General features: G+C 49.7%; 1 protein-coding gene across 6 annotated transcripts in view; it reads left to right on the plus strand.

Moving 5' to 3' along the window:
• Window positions 1-15,712, plus strand: part of RFTN1 (raftlin, lipid raft linker 1) — a 197,514-nt gene that overhangs the window by 108,184 nt on the left and 73,618 nt on the right. For all 6 annotated transcript variants that reach the window (XM_057492271.1, XM_036901028.2, XM_057492267.1 and 3 more), the window contains exon 4: window positions 7,182-7,290. In XM_057492271.1, the coding sequence (XP_057348254.1) occupies window positions 7,182-7,290 (109 nt within the window). The remainder of the gene's footprint in view (window positions 1-7,181; window positions 7,291-15,712) is intronic.

Consider the following 15,712-nt stretch of genomic DNA (forward strand, 5'->3'; position numbering starts at 1 on the left):
GAGTGTGAATGGGCCTGTGACAGGACTAGGAAGAAAAATCGAGAGCTATTTCCTATTTCCTGGTGGTCACGAAGGCTGTTCCTGTATCTTTTATGTGAGAACAAAGTGTCTGGATTACATATTTAGATCCAAGAATGCCCTCTTTCACTCACTGCCTGTGGGCCTCTAAGTGTGTGTTCCTGGCCCAACCTCTGACCCCTTGGCCGTATGGGGAGTGACTACCCAGCCTTGGACAAGTGTGCCTGCTTAGAGGAGTGTGTTCACACTCACAGTTGATGTTTGTGTGTGAGTCATGAGGTAGACATGACATGGAATAGGTGGCCTTTCTTTATGGTCTGGACACTGAGCGGTCCCTGGCACTGACCCCGAGGTGCTCAGCACCGGGCCAGCCGCCATACTCCCCACCCACCACGGTTAGGACCAGTGTGCGCACCAATGCTCAGCGTCCAAATCGGCTCTCATGTGTTTATTTGACAAGCATTTATTTAGGTTTCTCTACTTATTCACGTTCCATGTTGGCCCCAGTCACTTTATAAGGTTTGGGAAGATGGAAAAGTTCTAGAAATGGATGGTAGTGACTCGCACAATGTTCTGAACAGGCTTAATGCCACTGAATGTAACTTAGAAATGGTTAAGATCGTAAATGTTATGTATGCTTTACCACAGTGTAAAAATGAAAAGAAGTGAGGGAAGCACGGAGTTGGAAATCCTTTTGAGTTTTTGTGATGAAAAGACGCCTATGCGGAGAAGGGTGCCATTCTTGTAATTCCTCCATCTCCGGTCCTTCTTCTGGAGCTCTGACTTCCCCTGAGGGTACAGAAATGTGCATTACTGGCCTCCACACGCCATCTTGCTGTGTCTCTCTTTCCCATGCTCAGTTACCACCCTAGGAAAATCTCCAGCAGAGTGGCTGGTACACACACCCTGCCCAAGCAGTGGCTGTCCACTCCGACTGCACGTTAGAGTTTCCGGAGTCCCTTTGCCAGGCCTTACCTGATAGCAACTAAATGCGAATGTCTGAGAGGCTGGGAGCAGCCGGCGGGGGAGGGCCTGCCCTGTGGAAAGCCTGTCTGATTTGCAGAGCCCAGCATTTGCGTGTCCTGGGTCGTGCCTGGAGCTGAGGCATGTTGAAGGAGATGATCCTTTTCACCCCCAGACCTAGTTACTGGAGTCATCACCTTCATGTGGCCGGAGGGTCTCCTACACGGGACGTGTAGTCAGGCAGGGGTGTGGGTTAGCTTAGGTCTAGAGACACTGACTCAGAGAAAAAATATTACGGAAACAAAAGAGCAAACACACAACTTGCCAAAAGTGTGCAATGGCTTTCTTTCTTTTTTTTTAAATAAATTTTATTTTGGAAAGTTTAAAAGAAAAACTACAAAGCAGTTACAGTGAATTCCCTTATACCCGTCACCGAGTTCCCTCCCCCACCTTGTTATCTTATGTTACCATGGTATGTATATCTGTCAAAACAAAGAAGTTGACACTGGTACATACTCTTAACTGAATGATGGATTTTATTTGGATTTCATCAGTTTTTCTTATGATGCTCTCCCTTAGTCTGGGGCCCAGAGCGGGGGCCACACTGCAGTTGGCCGTTGTGTCATGGTGACCGTGGAGTCCCAGCTGCTTCTCCAGGGTCGTGGGCAGTCGGGACCCCTGTGTACCTGCCCTGTTACTATGCTCCACACTCTGAGGATTTGAATTCACCTTGTCTCACTTATTCTTGGCTTTTTGGTCACATCTCTGGTCAGTGATATCCTTATATTCCCTCTTCCTGTCAGAAAATCCCTTTGGAATGGCTGGAAAGAAACCCCCCTCAGAGCCCCAAGATGTTAGATGGGTCAGAGCTCTTGCTAGTGAATTTGTCCCCTGGCTGTTTTTGAGAAGTGACCCAGCAGCATGATGATATTTTTTCCCAGGAGCAAAGCTGTTCAGAACTCAAATCAACAGATTAATTGGACAACCAGCCCATTTGGCAGAATAATCGTTTATTACATGTAAATAGATTTATTTGCACCTATTTCCATAGGATGGATTAAATCCAGTTTCTCTCTTGGGATCTCAAGAGGATTAATAAATTGGAGAAGATGATAAATGTGTTAAATGAAGCTGGCAGGGTGCCATCCCCTCCTCCTCGACAGACCGCCTGGTCAGCCTTCCAGGACAGGTGCCCTCGGTTTCCCTCCTTCCCCCCAGGTCCTCCTCTGTCCCCTTCGTGTCTTCTCTTTCCTCCCGACCTCTTCGTGGTGGATGGCCACACAGCTCAGTTCCTGATGGTTCCCTCTCTACACCAAGGGAGGTCTCATCCAGTCCTGCGCCTTAAATACCATCTGGAAGCCAGTAACTCCTAAATGTACACCTCCAGGCCGCTCTCATTGAGTTCAGACACAAATGCATGTTAAACTGTCTACCAGACATCTCTGTCCAGATGTCTGCTGAACATGTCCAGTTCAGCACACCTGAAGCCAGATTACTGGTCTTCCCCGAGTCTGGGCCACCCACAGCCTCCCCGTCCGCGTTACAGCAACTTCATCCATCTTCCCAGGTCCTGGGGCAAAAATCCTTAGAGTCATCTCCACTGCTTTCTTCCTTTTGCACCCCATGACCTGTCCACAGGGAAGTCTTGAAGGTTTCCTAGCTTGAAAATAGATCTAGAAAGTACATCCACCCCCTCACTGGGGCTGCACTGCTACCAGCCCACATGGGCGACCAGCACCTCCTGCCTGAACCGCTGAGCCGGTCTCTTGGCCTCCCCTCAGCCGGTGGGGGTGGGGGGTTGGGCGGGTCCTGTTAATAAATGAGATCATGTCACTCTGTTCGGCTTCCCCTGGCATTCTGAGGCAAAGCTCTCATCTTCCCTGTGGCCTGTGAGGTCCACATGACCCAGCTTCTCTCTTGCTCTCTGGCTTTGTCCCCTCTTCCTTCACTGAGCCTGGCCTCCAGGCCTTTGTACTGGCTGTTCCCTCTGCGTGGAAGCTTTTATGCTGGACATCAGCATGGCCAACTCCCTCCCCTCTGGAGATGGTTATTCTGAATGTCACCTTCTCAGTGAGGCCACCAGAGCACCCTCGTTAAACCTGCAGCTCCCCCACACCCCTGACCTCTGCCCTTTCACACCCACCGCTGGACATGCTCCACTCTGTGTTCCTGTATGTTGTCCATTGCCCGTCTCCATCCTTTTGACAGTAAACCCCGTGAGGGCAGAGATTTTGCCTCTTTAGTGTGTTGATGTGTGCTAAAGAATAGTGTTGGGCACAGAGTAGGGGTGCGGCCAGCGCTCACGGAGTGCATGAGCAATGATGAACAGTGGAGAGCACTGGGGAGAGAAGGACGCAGTTACTGATGATAGTAGCAGGGGGGCAGCTGCCAATATTTGCTGAGTCCAGACCTCATGCCACACCCTGTACCAAGGGCTGTATGTGTTTCTGCGTTATTTAATTCTTACAGTGATGCTGAGAGACAGCAACTCATAATATTCCCATTTCACAGTGAAAGGCACCAAGCACAGAAAGTTTAAATAAGTTGTCTAAAGGCACACAGCTGGTAAATGACCCACCTCTAGTTAGCTTCACAATCTGTAGCCTTTCACTAATAAATCTAGAGGAAATTATGGAATGGGGATGGAAGGAGATGGAGAAGCACATTTCAGTGTTAACAGAGCTCTTCTCCATGTGCCAACATTTAATCTCAGAGTAATTTCCAGGTAAAGGAGGCTTTGCTGGTAGTTAACCCTACATCTCCAAAAATGCATTTTGTGTCCCTTTTTTTTCTTCCTGCTTAAATGAATATTTCTTGGTCCTTTCCAGAAGTGGAATGCCTGAGCTGCAGTCCAGGGGAAGTTTGGTGGTTTCCATACCCTTTTGCAGGATGACACAGGACATGGCCTCTGGGGAAACATGAGTGGTGATTCCCCTCCCCCACGGGAGGGGGCAGATCCTGCTCAGCTGAGCTTCACATTAATGCTTCTTCCATAGCCTTTATCAGCTGCACAACATCTGCTCCCTCACACTGTGATCCCTTGGAGGCAGGCGTGGGCCCTGGAGCCACCTCCCTGGGGTGTTGGCTTCTCTCTCCCAGGCTGGTCCCACCCTCAGTAACCTGAAGCATTCATCAATTGCCAGTTACTGCTCCCAGGTGTCTGCCTAGACTTTGTGAGCCTGGGTGACACCTGGACACCAGTGGGAGGCCCGACCTGAGCATGAAGCTTCCCTCCCTTCCTGCTTACCAACTGTATTTGTTTTCTAAGCTCTGTAATAAATTTCCACAATTTAGTGGCTCAAAACAACATACGTTCATTACCTCACAGTTTCTGCATTTATTATCTGGGTTCTATGCTTCAGGTCTCATCAGGCTGCAATAGAGGTGTTGGCTAGGGCTGCATTCTCACCAGGGGCTCAACTGGGGAGGGTCTGTGTCCAGGTGGAATTCCTCTCCTTGCATTCACAAAACTGTTTCCTACTGACTGTTACCAGGGGCTGCCCGAAGTTGCTCCCACATGCTTCTCACAGCACAGCAGCTTTCCTCTTCAAACCCAGCATGGGAGTGTCTGCCAAGACAGAGTCTGATGGTGTAATGCAGTCATGGGAGTGATGGCCCAGCCCCTTTGCCATATTCTGCTGATTAGAAGCAAGTTGCAGGTCCTGCCCCCACTCAAGGGGGTGGATTACAGAGGCACAAGCACCAGAAAGTGAAGATCACTGGGGGTCACTTAGGGTCTGTGCACCACGCCCCCACCCCTACTGCTGAGGAGCCTGGAAGCTCCCCTGGCAGCCCTACAGGCAAGCTGTGCTGGTGTACTGGGTACTGTTTCCCATGGGGCTGTGTCAGGGGGCGGGTTTCTGTGTGACCGTGCCCTCACCCGGCTGGCTCAGCAGCATTAGCAAGTGCTGACGTCAAGGCTCCATCACCTGCATCTGTCTCAGGGCCTTCACTTCCTCCCTCTCCTTCAGCCACCCTCAGTGTTACAAGCTTTTCATCTCAAACCATGGGGTATTTCCTAAAAGGCCAGCAGAGACCTGTTAGTTGCTCATCTATTCCTTCAATATGCGTTGAATTGCTTTGCCTAGAGGCCATAAGCCAAGATGTGATTTTACATGTTTCATCTAGAAAACATGTAGTGGTGCAGGATTCTGTTGATCTCCTGTGCTCCTCTCAGTTCCAGTATAACTGATTACTTATTGGAGTAAATGAATCCGAGCTGCCTCCCTTACAGTACCTCTTATTCCAGAACCAAAGATGGTAGTTGCTAGATCCTGTACTAGAGATTATTCCTTATGCAGCTGGTCTGTGAGTTGCTTAAACATGGACTCATCTGCCCTCCATTCATTTTGTGGGTGTTTTATTGAGTGAATATAGTATTGATTCATTTTAAATGATTACTATTTTTCCACCTAATGATTTAAAATTTCCGTGAGTGTTTATAAAAAACCTCCACACTGCCATCAGGTTCCCTGTGACGGACAGCCGGGGCCTCACATCTTAGAGCTAGCCTCCTCCTGTGCCCTTCTTTGTGGTTGGAGACTCTGCACAATGCATATATGACAGTATGTCATGGCTGAGTCTTCTCTTCAAAGGCCTGGAATCTTCTGCGTTAGTTCCTCTTAATATGTCTTTCGATGCGGGGGCAGGATGAGAATACAGGAAAATAATGAGAACCTGTGTCCAGTCTCTGATGAAGTTTTAAGGCAAGAAGGCTGGGGTGTAGAATTTGTTCATCCTTTTGGAGTTACTTTATTCCAGTCTGGAATCAGTTTATTCTTATACATTTCAAAAGTATGTGCTTCAGTCCCTACTCCTGGAAGAATGTGTTAGAAGGAAAAATAAAATCAAAATATGCTATTGACATTTGCCTACCCAATCACAGTTGCATACCCGGGGAAAACCAAATCCTCTTTCATTTTTTCATGTTTGAATTTCATGTAAATCATACCCAGATGGTTAATGGCAACATAAATTGTTTTTAATGATATCTAAGAATCTTAGAAATTCATTAAAAAATATAGCAAATATGTATTCAGAAACTGTTTATCTGGTAGGATATATGTGTGTTAGGAGTTCACTGTGAAAGTGTCACTTTAAGAATTTCCTGGCCGACCCGCTCTCACACGGACTGGTAAGAGTTACTTTTTGGAAAGCTCCTCATAAGAGGGCCAAGAGGGCCCTGCTGACTCTTCAGCCCGTAGGGAGTGGCTGTGCATGTGGTGCGGGTCCGAGGGAGAGCCCAGGGCTCTGGTTTCCAAGTCCCACTCTCCATGACCAGCCATTCAGAAGAGAGCATATTCTGCAGGCGCTTCCTCTCAGGCCACTTCCTGCTGCCTCACCCAGCTGGCCAAGGAATCGCCTTCAGTTTCTGACAAGCATGTGGCAGCCAGGAGTCCCTCAGGCCCCTGTTAGTGCCACACAGCAGCGCAAGGGGATGGCCTGAAGTGGTGGAATGTCCTCCTGCTGCTGGTCTGAGCGCCAGTGTCCTGCCACGTGCACATGTCTGCGGGGGGGAAGGCGGGAAGCCACCCACCCCTGGGAGGAGGGCACAGGCTGGGCGCCTCTGCACTGACCAGAAGGCGGAAAGTGTTCACCAACAACCCCTCACTTCTACTTCTCTCCCAGAACTTCATTTGCCTTATGTTCTTTCTTTAATACATCTTTAATTTTGATAGGTTTTACCAGATTGCCCTCTGTAGGGGCTGAGCCCTTTAAATGTGTTTTGAAATTAATTTTTAATTTTCTAAGTGCTAGATGAATGTATCCTCTTCAGAAAACATGAAGAAATTAAAGATACAGCTGAAGTCACTTTTGATTATCCCTACCCCCACCCAGGTCACATGCAGACCTTCCCCATCCCTGGATGCGAGCGCTCCCATAGGATTGGTGCGTGTCTCACTAGTTCATCTTCTCTGCTTTGGCAGATAGAAACCAGTGGAAAATATGTGTTACTGGGTGTGTGTGTTGTTTGATGCACATTTTACTAAATCCATCATTCTGTAATGGTGTGTTTTCCTTCATGAGGTGTCTTGGAAGTCTTTCGATGATGAAGATACATATATATGGTTGTTTACCGTAAAATCATTTTCGGCATTGTCTTCTTGGGAAAGAATTTGGAGTTTCATTAAACACCCAGTGATTCTTTTTTCATATTGTGCAAAATTGTAATCTTTGTTTATATGTTTTTTCCTCTCCAGATCTCAGAAAACTGATCTTCACAATGAAGGCTACATCTTGGAATTAGATTGCTGTTCCTCCTTAGCCCATCTAACAGACCAAAAAATCATCCCAGAGTTCATTAAGAAGGTGAGCCCTGATGTCAGTACAGTGGAACAGGCTTGCAGAACATTCCCTTGAGAGTATGTGTGTGTGTGGCGGGGCTGGCTTAGGGCAGGTCAGCCACGCTCCCAGGCCAGGGCAGCAGCCAGTGCCTACTCTGATCTTGGCTGCTGGGCAGCCCCACAGGGGTGCAGCCCCCTCCCACAGATTGCTCAGGCGGAAGTTGACCTAGAATAGGGTGGCTCCCTCTCCCCGCCCCAGGCCGGTGGGAATCTGGACCCTGTCTTCTGAGGCTGGGGTGGTATTAGCAGCTGACAGGCCTGTGGGCCCTCTGGCAGGACGCCTCTGAAACCCTCAAGGTGGCGTGAGCCCCTCAGGACCCCCTTCCGCTTGTCGTGTGGGTCTTCACTGCCACGAGTCCCTTTCCCTTCTGAGTGTGGGAGCTTTCCAGAGTCCTGTGGCCACTGGCATGCATCTGTACCAGGGAAAATTGCCTAGCTCAGCAGATTCATTCTCTGCCCAGAAATATGTCTGGTTTTGAGTGTCTCCTCGTGCCATATGAGGTTTCCTGCCTAATTGCAGGGTCCACTCAAGTTTCAGTGTGATGGCATTTACTGCAGAAGGAATATTCTTGCCCAAACGGGGGCTCAGTTTACTGCTTAATGCTTATCCTGCTCCCCCTTTCCCAGTCTTCCGCAATAACTGACAATTCCCCATCCTGTAGAGATGATTATGACTTGTTCGAGCTCAATCAGTCTGTTAGGAAATGTAGTAATAAATATCATTGGCCATCCACTTTGGTCCAGAAGTAGTACTAGGCGCTTGGATACAAGGGGTGCCAAGACCTGTAGACTAGGAATCTGATGACAAATTAGGTCAAGATTTTGCATAATTTTACTAGGACAGTGGAGACTCTGTCTACTCTGGTAGAATTCAGATCATTGCTTACGAAATGGGGAAAAAAGAAATTTTTGTTCACACATGCCTAAGCCTGAGAACACAAGTGTTTGTATAACCCATGCCCATGACTGTATAATGAGGGCTCAGTTCTCTGGATTGCTGCAAATAAAATGTCTAATAAGGTTAGGGAAGAACATTCTAGAGAGGGAGTTTTACCCCCATGATCTCATTACTGGGAAAAAATTGTTTTGGGAAGGGTCTTGTAATTAAAACTCAGATGGGAGGGATATTTGAGGAGCAAATGGTTAAGATTGGTAGGGGTCATGAAGTTGTGTCCATACTATAAATATGTTTTTTTGAAAATATATAATGGGTGCATTTGTCTTAACCAAAACAGATCACAGCATGTACAGCCAATCATATTGTGCTCACATCAGGCCGAAGGGAGGTAGGCAGCCTGAGTAGCGGGCACTTGGATGCTGTGTGTATAGGGTCTGAGGTGCAGGACATCTGTCCGACAGAGAAGATAACCTCTAAGTTATGGTTTTGTGCCCTGAAGGACATTAACCAGTTTTGTGTTTAACTTTTATACTCACCCCACCATCCTTTTCCCCCCACTGATTGGTGTGTGTGTGTGTGTGTGTGTGTGTGTGTGTGTGTACATCATTATCTGCTGGCTCATTCAGTAATTAAATAAATCATTGATACCCCCTATCCTATGTTTGTATAAGAATTCTGGTTTTAACATGTTGAAGAAAGTACACTTTAAAGTCCATGGTGCCCTCTTGCACCACTGTACCCCTCATTTTCAAACAAGATTATTGTGTGTAGACAGACTAGACAATTTGCCGACCGGAGTAGCTCGGGGGTCTCTGACAGAGAGCTTCTCTCCAGATATGCATCCCAGGCGCTCTCGCCTCCATTCTGCTCACTAGAGAGGCGGTTCCTGTTCGGGGTCAGCAGGGTGGAGGCAGAGCTTCCCGACTTGGAGGCCCAGGTATGTCGAGATGGTCCCACCATTGCCCTGCACCTCACTGTCTCCCATGGCCAAGGGCTGGACCTGGAAGGGGCTGGCAGCTCTGGCGTCACTGCTGCCGTGGCTTAGCTCCTAGTCCAGTGGCCATGACAGCCGGGAGAAGAGGGACAAACAGTGACACTGGACTCCATCTTCCTCCTCTCTGTTGCTGGATGACTTCTGGCTAAAACAGACCTCTGTGTGCGAAGAGCAGGAGAAACTGAATGCCCCTCTGCAGGGTCCACAGCTACCTCAGCTGATGGCAGATCTTACCCATGTGTGAATTTTTCTGTCATCACACAGGCAAAGACCACAGGAGCTGCCTGGGAAGAAATCAACTAAAAACCATTTGTGTTTTGTCAGTAAATATTTAATGAATAGCTTGGTCGTTATTTTATTTATTTATTTATATACATGGTGGTGACACTTGTTAATTGCCATTCACTCAGGCTGAGATGAAGCTGTGTCGCTGGTGGCTACAGCTTGCCGTCACTGCTTGTTATCTGGGTCATTATTTTGTGTGAAATAATGGCTCCTGCTCCGCTGACAAGTAGATCCGTCTCACGATGAGATGGTAATTAACTCTTTTGTCACTGTACCACCACGCAGGATAAGCTCATAGTCTCTGCCTGTTAAAATTAAATTCAAAGTGATTAGAATATTTTTCTTAAGAACAATGCCCTAATGTTACTTTTCTACCAAATGTTTTAAATTAGTAGAACCTTTGGTAGAGAACAGGGTTAGAAAGAGGGAAAGATTTCATTATTTTCCACAATTAGGAGAAATAAAGTCACTTGTCTCTGTGGCGTGTAGATTAGCTGATGAAACCATTATTCACCGCCCCCTCCACCACGACTCTTCACACCATTGAAGACAGTTGCATAAGGATGACTTGATTCCTTCCAGTGTGGCCTAAGGATCTCGAAGCATTTCCGCTGGTCGTGCTGAATCTGGGCCATCCTTTTGTTTGTCCCTCTTGCACCTTGCTGTGCCCCACCCATCTGGCCCTTTGTGTAGGTGATTTGTGACAGACCACGGGACATGTGGCATGAGGTCCACCAGCAGGCTTGGGGAGGCTGTGTGTTCCCAGCCCAGCATGCAGAGGTGTCTCGGACGGAGAGTCAGTCATGAGGCAGCAGGCGAGCCGGGGCACCACCTCTGCTCCCCTGAGACAGAGGTTCAGCCTGCAGGGCACCTCCAGAGCCTGTCTGGTGGTGTATTTGTGGGACCCTTTGGAGTTTCCTGTCCTTCAGAGTTCATGAGGATTGTGAAGGAGACAAAATGATAAGGTGTGAGGAGCGTGCTGTTCATCCAGATGACTGCCGTTCCTCGGGGCTTCCTGGGGAGATGCTCACGTGGGCGGCACATTTCAGTCATTGCACCCCTCTTCAAGGTGGTGCTTGGAGACCCTGGTTAGGAGCCCCCTCTGGCAGCAGTGTCTCCCTTCCAGACTTGCGGACACACGGTGCTGAGGGGATGAGGGCTTCCCAGGGCCGGGGCTACCCAAAGGCTCAGGAGGTACCAGCAGGCTGCCAGACCTGGGGTAGCAGGGAGCTCCTGCGGCCAGGTGGCTGGGCCAGGTTTCAGGGAGGTGTGGTGGTGTAGGACAGGGGGGCCCTAGAAACTGAGGGGCAGGGTGAGCAGTGCTGTTCTGGGGTAGGCAGAAGCACGGGAGGAGGGCTCAGGGCTGAAGGGGCAGGTCCTGTTTGGCTGGAGTGTGGGATGGAGAAAGGGAGGGGTTCTTTTGATCAGGTGGCCCTCAGCCCTTCTCAGGCAGGCTCAGGTGAGTCAGGTGCGGTTTGCTACAAAGACGCAGGAAGTGGCTTGGAGCCCCAGGCTCCAGGGGCAGGAATTCCCCTAGGGCAGGAACACAGAAAGCTAAAAAAAATTTTTTTTAAAGAAGAAGAAAAAGATTGGTCTCTCTGACTGTATTATAAGCTGCTGGATTATATATATGTATCTGTAGGTTTATTGGAACTTTTAAGTGGGATTTTACTTCATAGAGGGATTCCTGATGTGTGCCAAGCAGACCCTATTCTAAAGAGCTTTCCCTGCACTACACTGTTAACCTCCATCTCACCCCCCTGAAGGCTTAGCCCCATTTGCCAGGTGAAGAAACTGAGGCACAGAGAATCTAATCAGTTTTTCCAAAATTGCAACTAGGAAAAGCAGGCCTGGGATTGGAACCCAGCCTGCCCCACCCTGAGGCCACAGTCATGACCTTTGGGCCTGGAGTAGGGCTGTCTGAGCCAGACGGCGAGGTTGGGCATGGGAGACAGAGGGGTGCAGCTATGTCTGGTGCGTGGGGACAGACTTTGGAGCACCTTGAAGGCCTCCCCTTAGTGGAGGCTGGGTCTCTCGGCCTCTTCGCCCATGGGAGAAAGCCACGCCCCTGCCTTTGTCCAGGGCCCTTTGCCCCCTCAGCTCTGGGCAGCTTCTTCAGATGCTCCCGCTGTTAGATGGAGGGTGAGCGCTGACCCGCATGTCTGCTTAGGACTGGGCTTGTCTTCCACTGGGCCGAGGAGTCTTCAGAATGTAGGCCACTGAGGGGAGGCAAGGACCCCCACCTTGTCCTGCAGTTGGGGGATAACTCATGCTCAGAAGCTCAGTGGCCTGGATAAGCTGGATGTGTTGCTCTTTAGAAAACCAAATGGTGCTGCTTACGTCTTGACCTTAAGAGAGAAACCCAACAGATTAAAAAGCTCATCAGTTCCTTTTAATGAAACAGAATATCCCAAATCCCCAGGTCTGTGGAACTTTGCCTGTGGTATATAAATGACTCATCATTTACTTTCTGGCTAATTGTCGAGTACTCAGGGCCTCATTTCTGCAAGTGCAGTGCAGAGAGTTAATTAGCACAAGATGCCGATTCAGAGCGAAAGGAAGATTATGTTAAAAAGGGTTCCCTTTCCTTGTGCACCCCACTGCACCCCAAACCAGGAGAATCGTGACGTTTTAAGCAGGTGACTGGCAGGGGTGGGGAGGATGCAGGTGAAGTGGTGTGACTGCCACCGTGAGCGTGCCCCCGATGGAAGGCAGGAGGAAAGCGAGGCGCCCCTGGGGATGGGGCGTCCTGCGCGCTGCTGTGTCTCTGGAACTTCATGACCGTTTGTGGAGTGAAAAGGCAGATTGAAAGGGCAATGTGGAGGGGGGATCATTGAGAGGTGTCACAGCAGGGGAGAGAGGAGCCGAAGGTGAGTGTGAGGATGGGGAATGCGCAGTGTGAGGAGCCATCTGGGCCCAAGAGGGTATGAGATGGGGACGGGCATGGGGACTGATGACCAGTGGGACGCTCCAGAGGACCTTCCAGCCGTGAGGAAGTCAGTAAGGTGGCGTCTGGATGGCACGTGCCCCTTGTGAAGGGCAGCCGCCACGCAGCATCAGCTCCTCGTGGCTGATGGAAACACCCACTCGGTGTCCCAGGATCTGTGATTTGGCTGGCTAGTTGGTTTTAGAGAAGTTGATCATGTTTTTGTTTTTTTCCTGTGAAGTCTCTTGGTTTTTCAATGTAAGCAGATGAAAAAACTGTAAGATCTAGACCAGGGTTTCTCAAATGACACTTGTGAAGGACCAGTTTTTTTGTTTGTTTCTTTTTTCCTTTTTCTCCCAATCCTTTAAGGTGTGATACTTCTGTAAAATACAATAAAAATACAGCACAATATTGAATAGCTAGAAGAGTGTCTAAATGCTCCCTCCAACTTTTTGTTCCTGTCTTGCCATGGCCCAGTAACAGAGAGCCCCTGGGTCCACAGTGAGCTGAGGATGACACTTTGAGCAGCCATTGGTTGAGGTGGCAAAGACATGGAATAGAATGAACTCATGAGGTAAGAGCTCAGTCGGGCCACAGAGGGGCAAGGGGAGAGCCCAGTGGCCAGAGCTCTGGGGAAATCCAGAGGAGAAAAAAAAAGAACTTTCTCAAAGAGCATGATGTTTCAGAAGGCAATCATACAGAAGCAAGAAAGAGGTCAAGTTGGTGGAACCCACTGGATGGGTGGCCCTGTGGGTTTGGCCTCCAGAGGCCACAGATAAATCCTGCAAGAGCAATTTTTTTAGGGGTGGAGAAGCAAAAGGCTTCCCTTCCATGGGTTTAAGAGTAAATACATTTAGGAGAGAGTGGTGGCTAAGGCAGGGGACAGGTGGAAGGAAGCTGTTTTAAAGAGGAGACTTGAGCATCTTTGAAAGCTGAAAGGTACCAGTAGAGAGGGGAAGTGAACACAAGCCAGAGGTGAGAAGAACAGGAGGCAGGTCGGGTGGGGTGAGCTCAGGGAGTGGACATCAGCAGGGCATGGGGCTGGACACGTTCCTCTGAGGCTGGGGGAGGGGGGAACAGGACACCGACAGGCTTCCATGTTCACGGTGGACCGAAACTGTGGGATCTGCCTCCTGGGGCTCTCTTTTCTTATCAAGCTCCTCTCCTGGTTAAGCCTCTCTTGATCCTCTGTCCTCCACTGTTGTCATTGGTCTGCAGTCTTCCAGTTTTTCCCAGGGAGTTTACAGGAAGTCAGTCTGAGCCTGAGGAGAGGGAGGGGGTCATATGCTTGTCTTGGTTGCTTCTCCAAAATGAGACAAATACTTGTGCTTCATTCCCTCCCTCTGCATGAATCCAAGACCCAGTGCCAGGGGCCCAGGGGCCATTCAAGTTTCTTTGAGCAGATCTTTGAGGGCCCCTTTTTAGTGGTGGCTGGGACCCCTTAGTGAGCCAGTACAGGCAAGGTCCCTGCTCAGAGGAAGCTTGCCGCCCAGCTGAGGGCACAGACGGGGAGCACATAGTCAGATGGTGGGGCAAGCACTCCGGGGTGGATCACGGCGGGGCCCTGAGCCCGGCTGGCGGTGGGAGGCATGAGCGGCCTGTTAAGAGGTGGAGTGTGGTGTTTGCCCTGAGATCGAAGGGGTGAGCAGGTGAGGGGGAGGGAGTTGGTGGGGACAGGAACAGCTTGGACGGAGTTCACAGGGTTGGAGGGGGCATGTTTGGTGGGAGGAACAGGCAGGAGGTAGTGGGCCTGACCTTAACCGGGAGGTGGCCAGCTGAGTGCTGCATGCCGAGGCTGCGGAGTTAGCAGGGCCCTGTGTGCGGGCCTGCGGGCTGGGCTCAGGGTTTGGGTCTTTATCCCAAATACAAGGGAAAGCCACGGGAGGTTTTACGGAGGAGCTATAAAGTGATCAGAAAGACCAGATTGGAAAGGTAGGTGTGGCTGGGTAGAGGCCGGACGGGGGCAGGGTGGGTGCACTGGGGACTCTTTGGAGGACCTTTTAGTAGGCAGGGAGCGATCGTAGCTTAGAGCGCAGAGCGCGTCCTTGTGGAGATGTGCAGAGGCGGACAGGGTTAAGGACCGTGGGGCCAGGGAGATCACCAGGCAGCCTGTGGATGGGTGAGAGGGCATGGTGGAGAGGGAGGGGCCGGGCCAGTCTGACTGCGGCAGCAGCTGGATGGGGCCTTACCACCAACATGAGGAGGCCTTTGGAACAGCAATCACTGCTGTGGCCCAGGAGCTCAGGGCTGCTCAGGGCTGGAGACGCCAGCGGGCAAATGGCAGGTGAAACAGTGGTCATGGATGAAATTGCTGAGGAAGGAAGACAACCTTCCACGGAGCCCTGGGGATTCCAGCACTGACTGCGTGCAGAGCAAAGAGGCAGACGTAAGTGGTTAAGGGCTCCGAGGGAACCTCAGAGCGCGTGGGTGGTGCAGGCTGAGGGCAGCTCAGCAAAGAGGGCTCATCACCCCTACGGGTGTCCCAAACACTAAAAGTCAGAAATGCCTCTGGAGGTGTGGCCATGACATTGCTTGTCTCCAGTTTCCCTGGCCTCTCCCCTTCTAGTACATACTTTACATTGCCTGAATCAAAATGTCTCTGGGTTATACTTAAAAGCCAGGGCCCTTGACCTGGCAGAACTCAGGTGTGCTCCTGTGTTATTCCTAGGTTCATTCTGAGGTTTGGGGGTTTTCTTTTTTTCACTTTTAAAATTAAGATTTTATTTGTTTCCTTGGGCTTCTGAATTATCTTCATTGTTCTCCTTAATGTAATTTTTTATCAAGCAACTGAATTTTATATTAATATTGACTAAGGGATTAGAATTTGTCCATGTAAAGCATTGCAATTTTATGTAATTTTCAACATTTGGAGCACATATCACATGAAATAATAATAATAAAAGAACTCATACTTAAATCCCAAGAACCCAAGTTAACTTGGGATTCCTAAAAATGGCATTTAGGTATGCACAGGACTGGCCTCTTGTTGGCTCTGCAGGCTGACTGGCTGTCAGGCCTGAATTCCTTTGAGTCTCTGCAGAGAAAAGGCCCCCAATCCGAAGGACAAGACACTGCTCTAGAGGCTAGTAGAGCACACAGGACGACAGAGGGCAAACAGAATGTTTGGGAATGGGGTGGCTGATGTGTGCTGTGAATGCTCTTTACTGGGAAGAGGTCAGGCCTGGGTGAAACACTGTCCACTCAGGGTCCCTTTCCACCTCCTAGGTTGCTTTTGGCACTTAGGTAAGGCTAATATCTGCTCCACCCCCTGGTTGGCAGGAGGT

Source organism: Manis pentadactyla, chromosome 14 (genome assembly GCF_030020395.1).
Source record: "Manis pentadactyla isolate mManPen7 chromosome 14, mManPen7.hap1, whole genome shotgun sequence".
Taxonomy (NCBI): Eukaryota; Metazoa; Chordata; class Mammalia; order Pholidota; family Manidae; genus Manis; species Manis pentadactyla.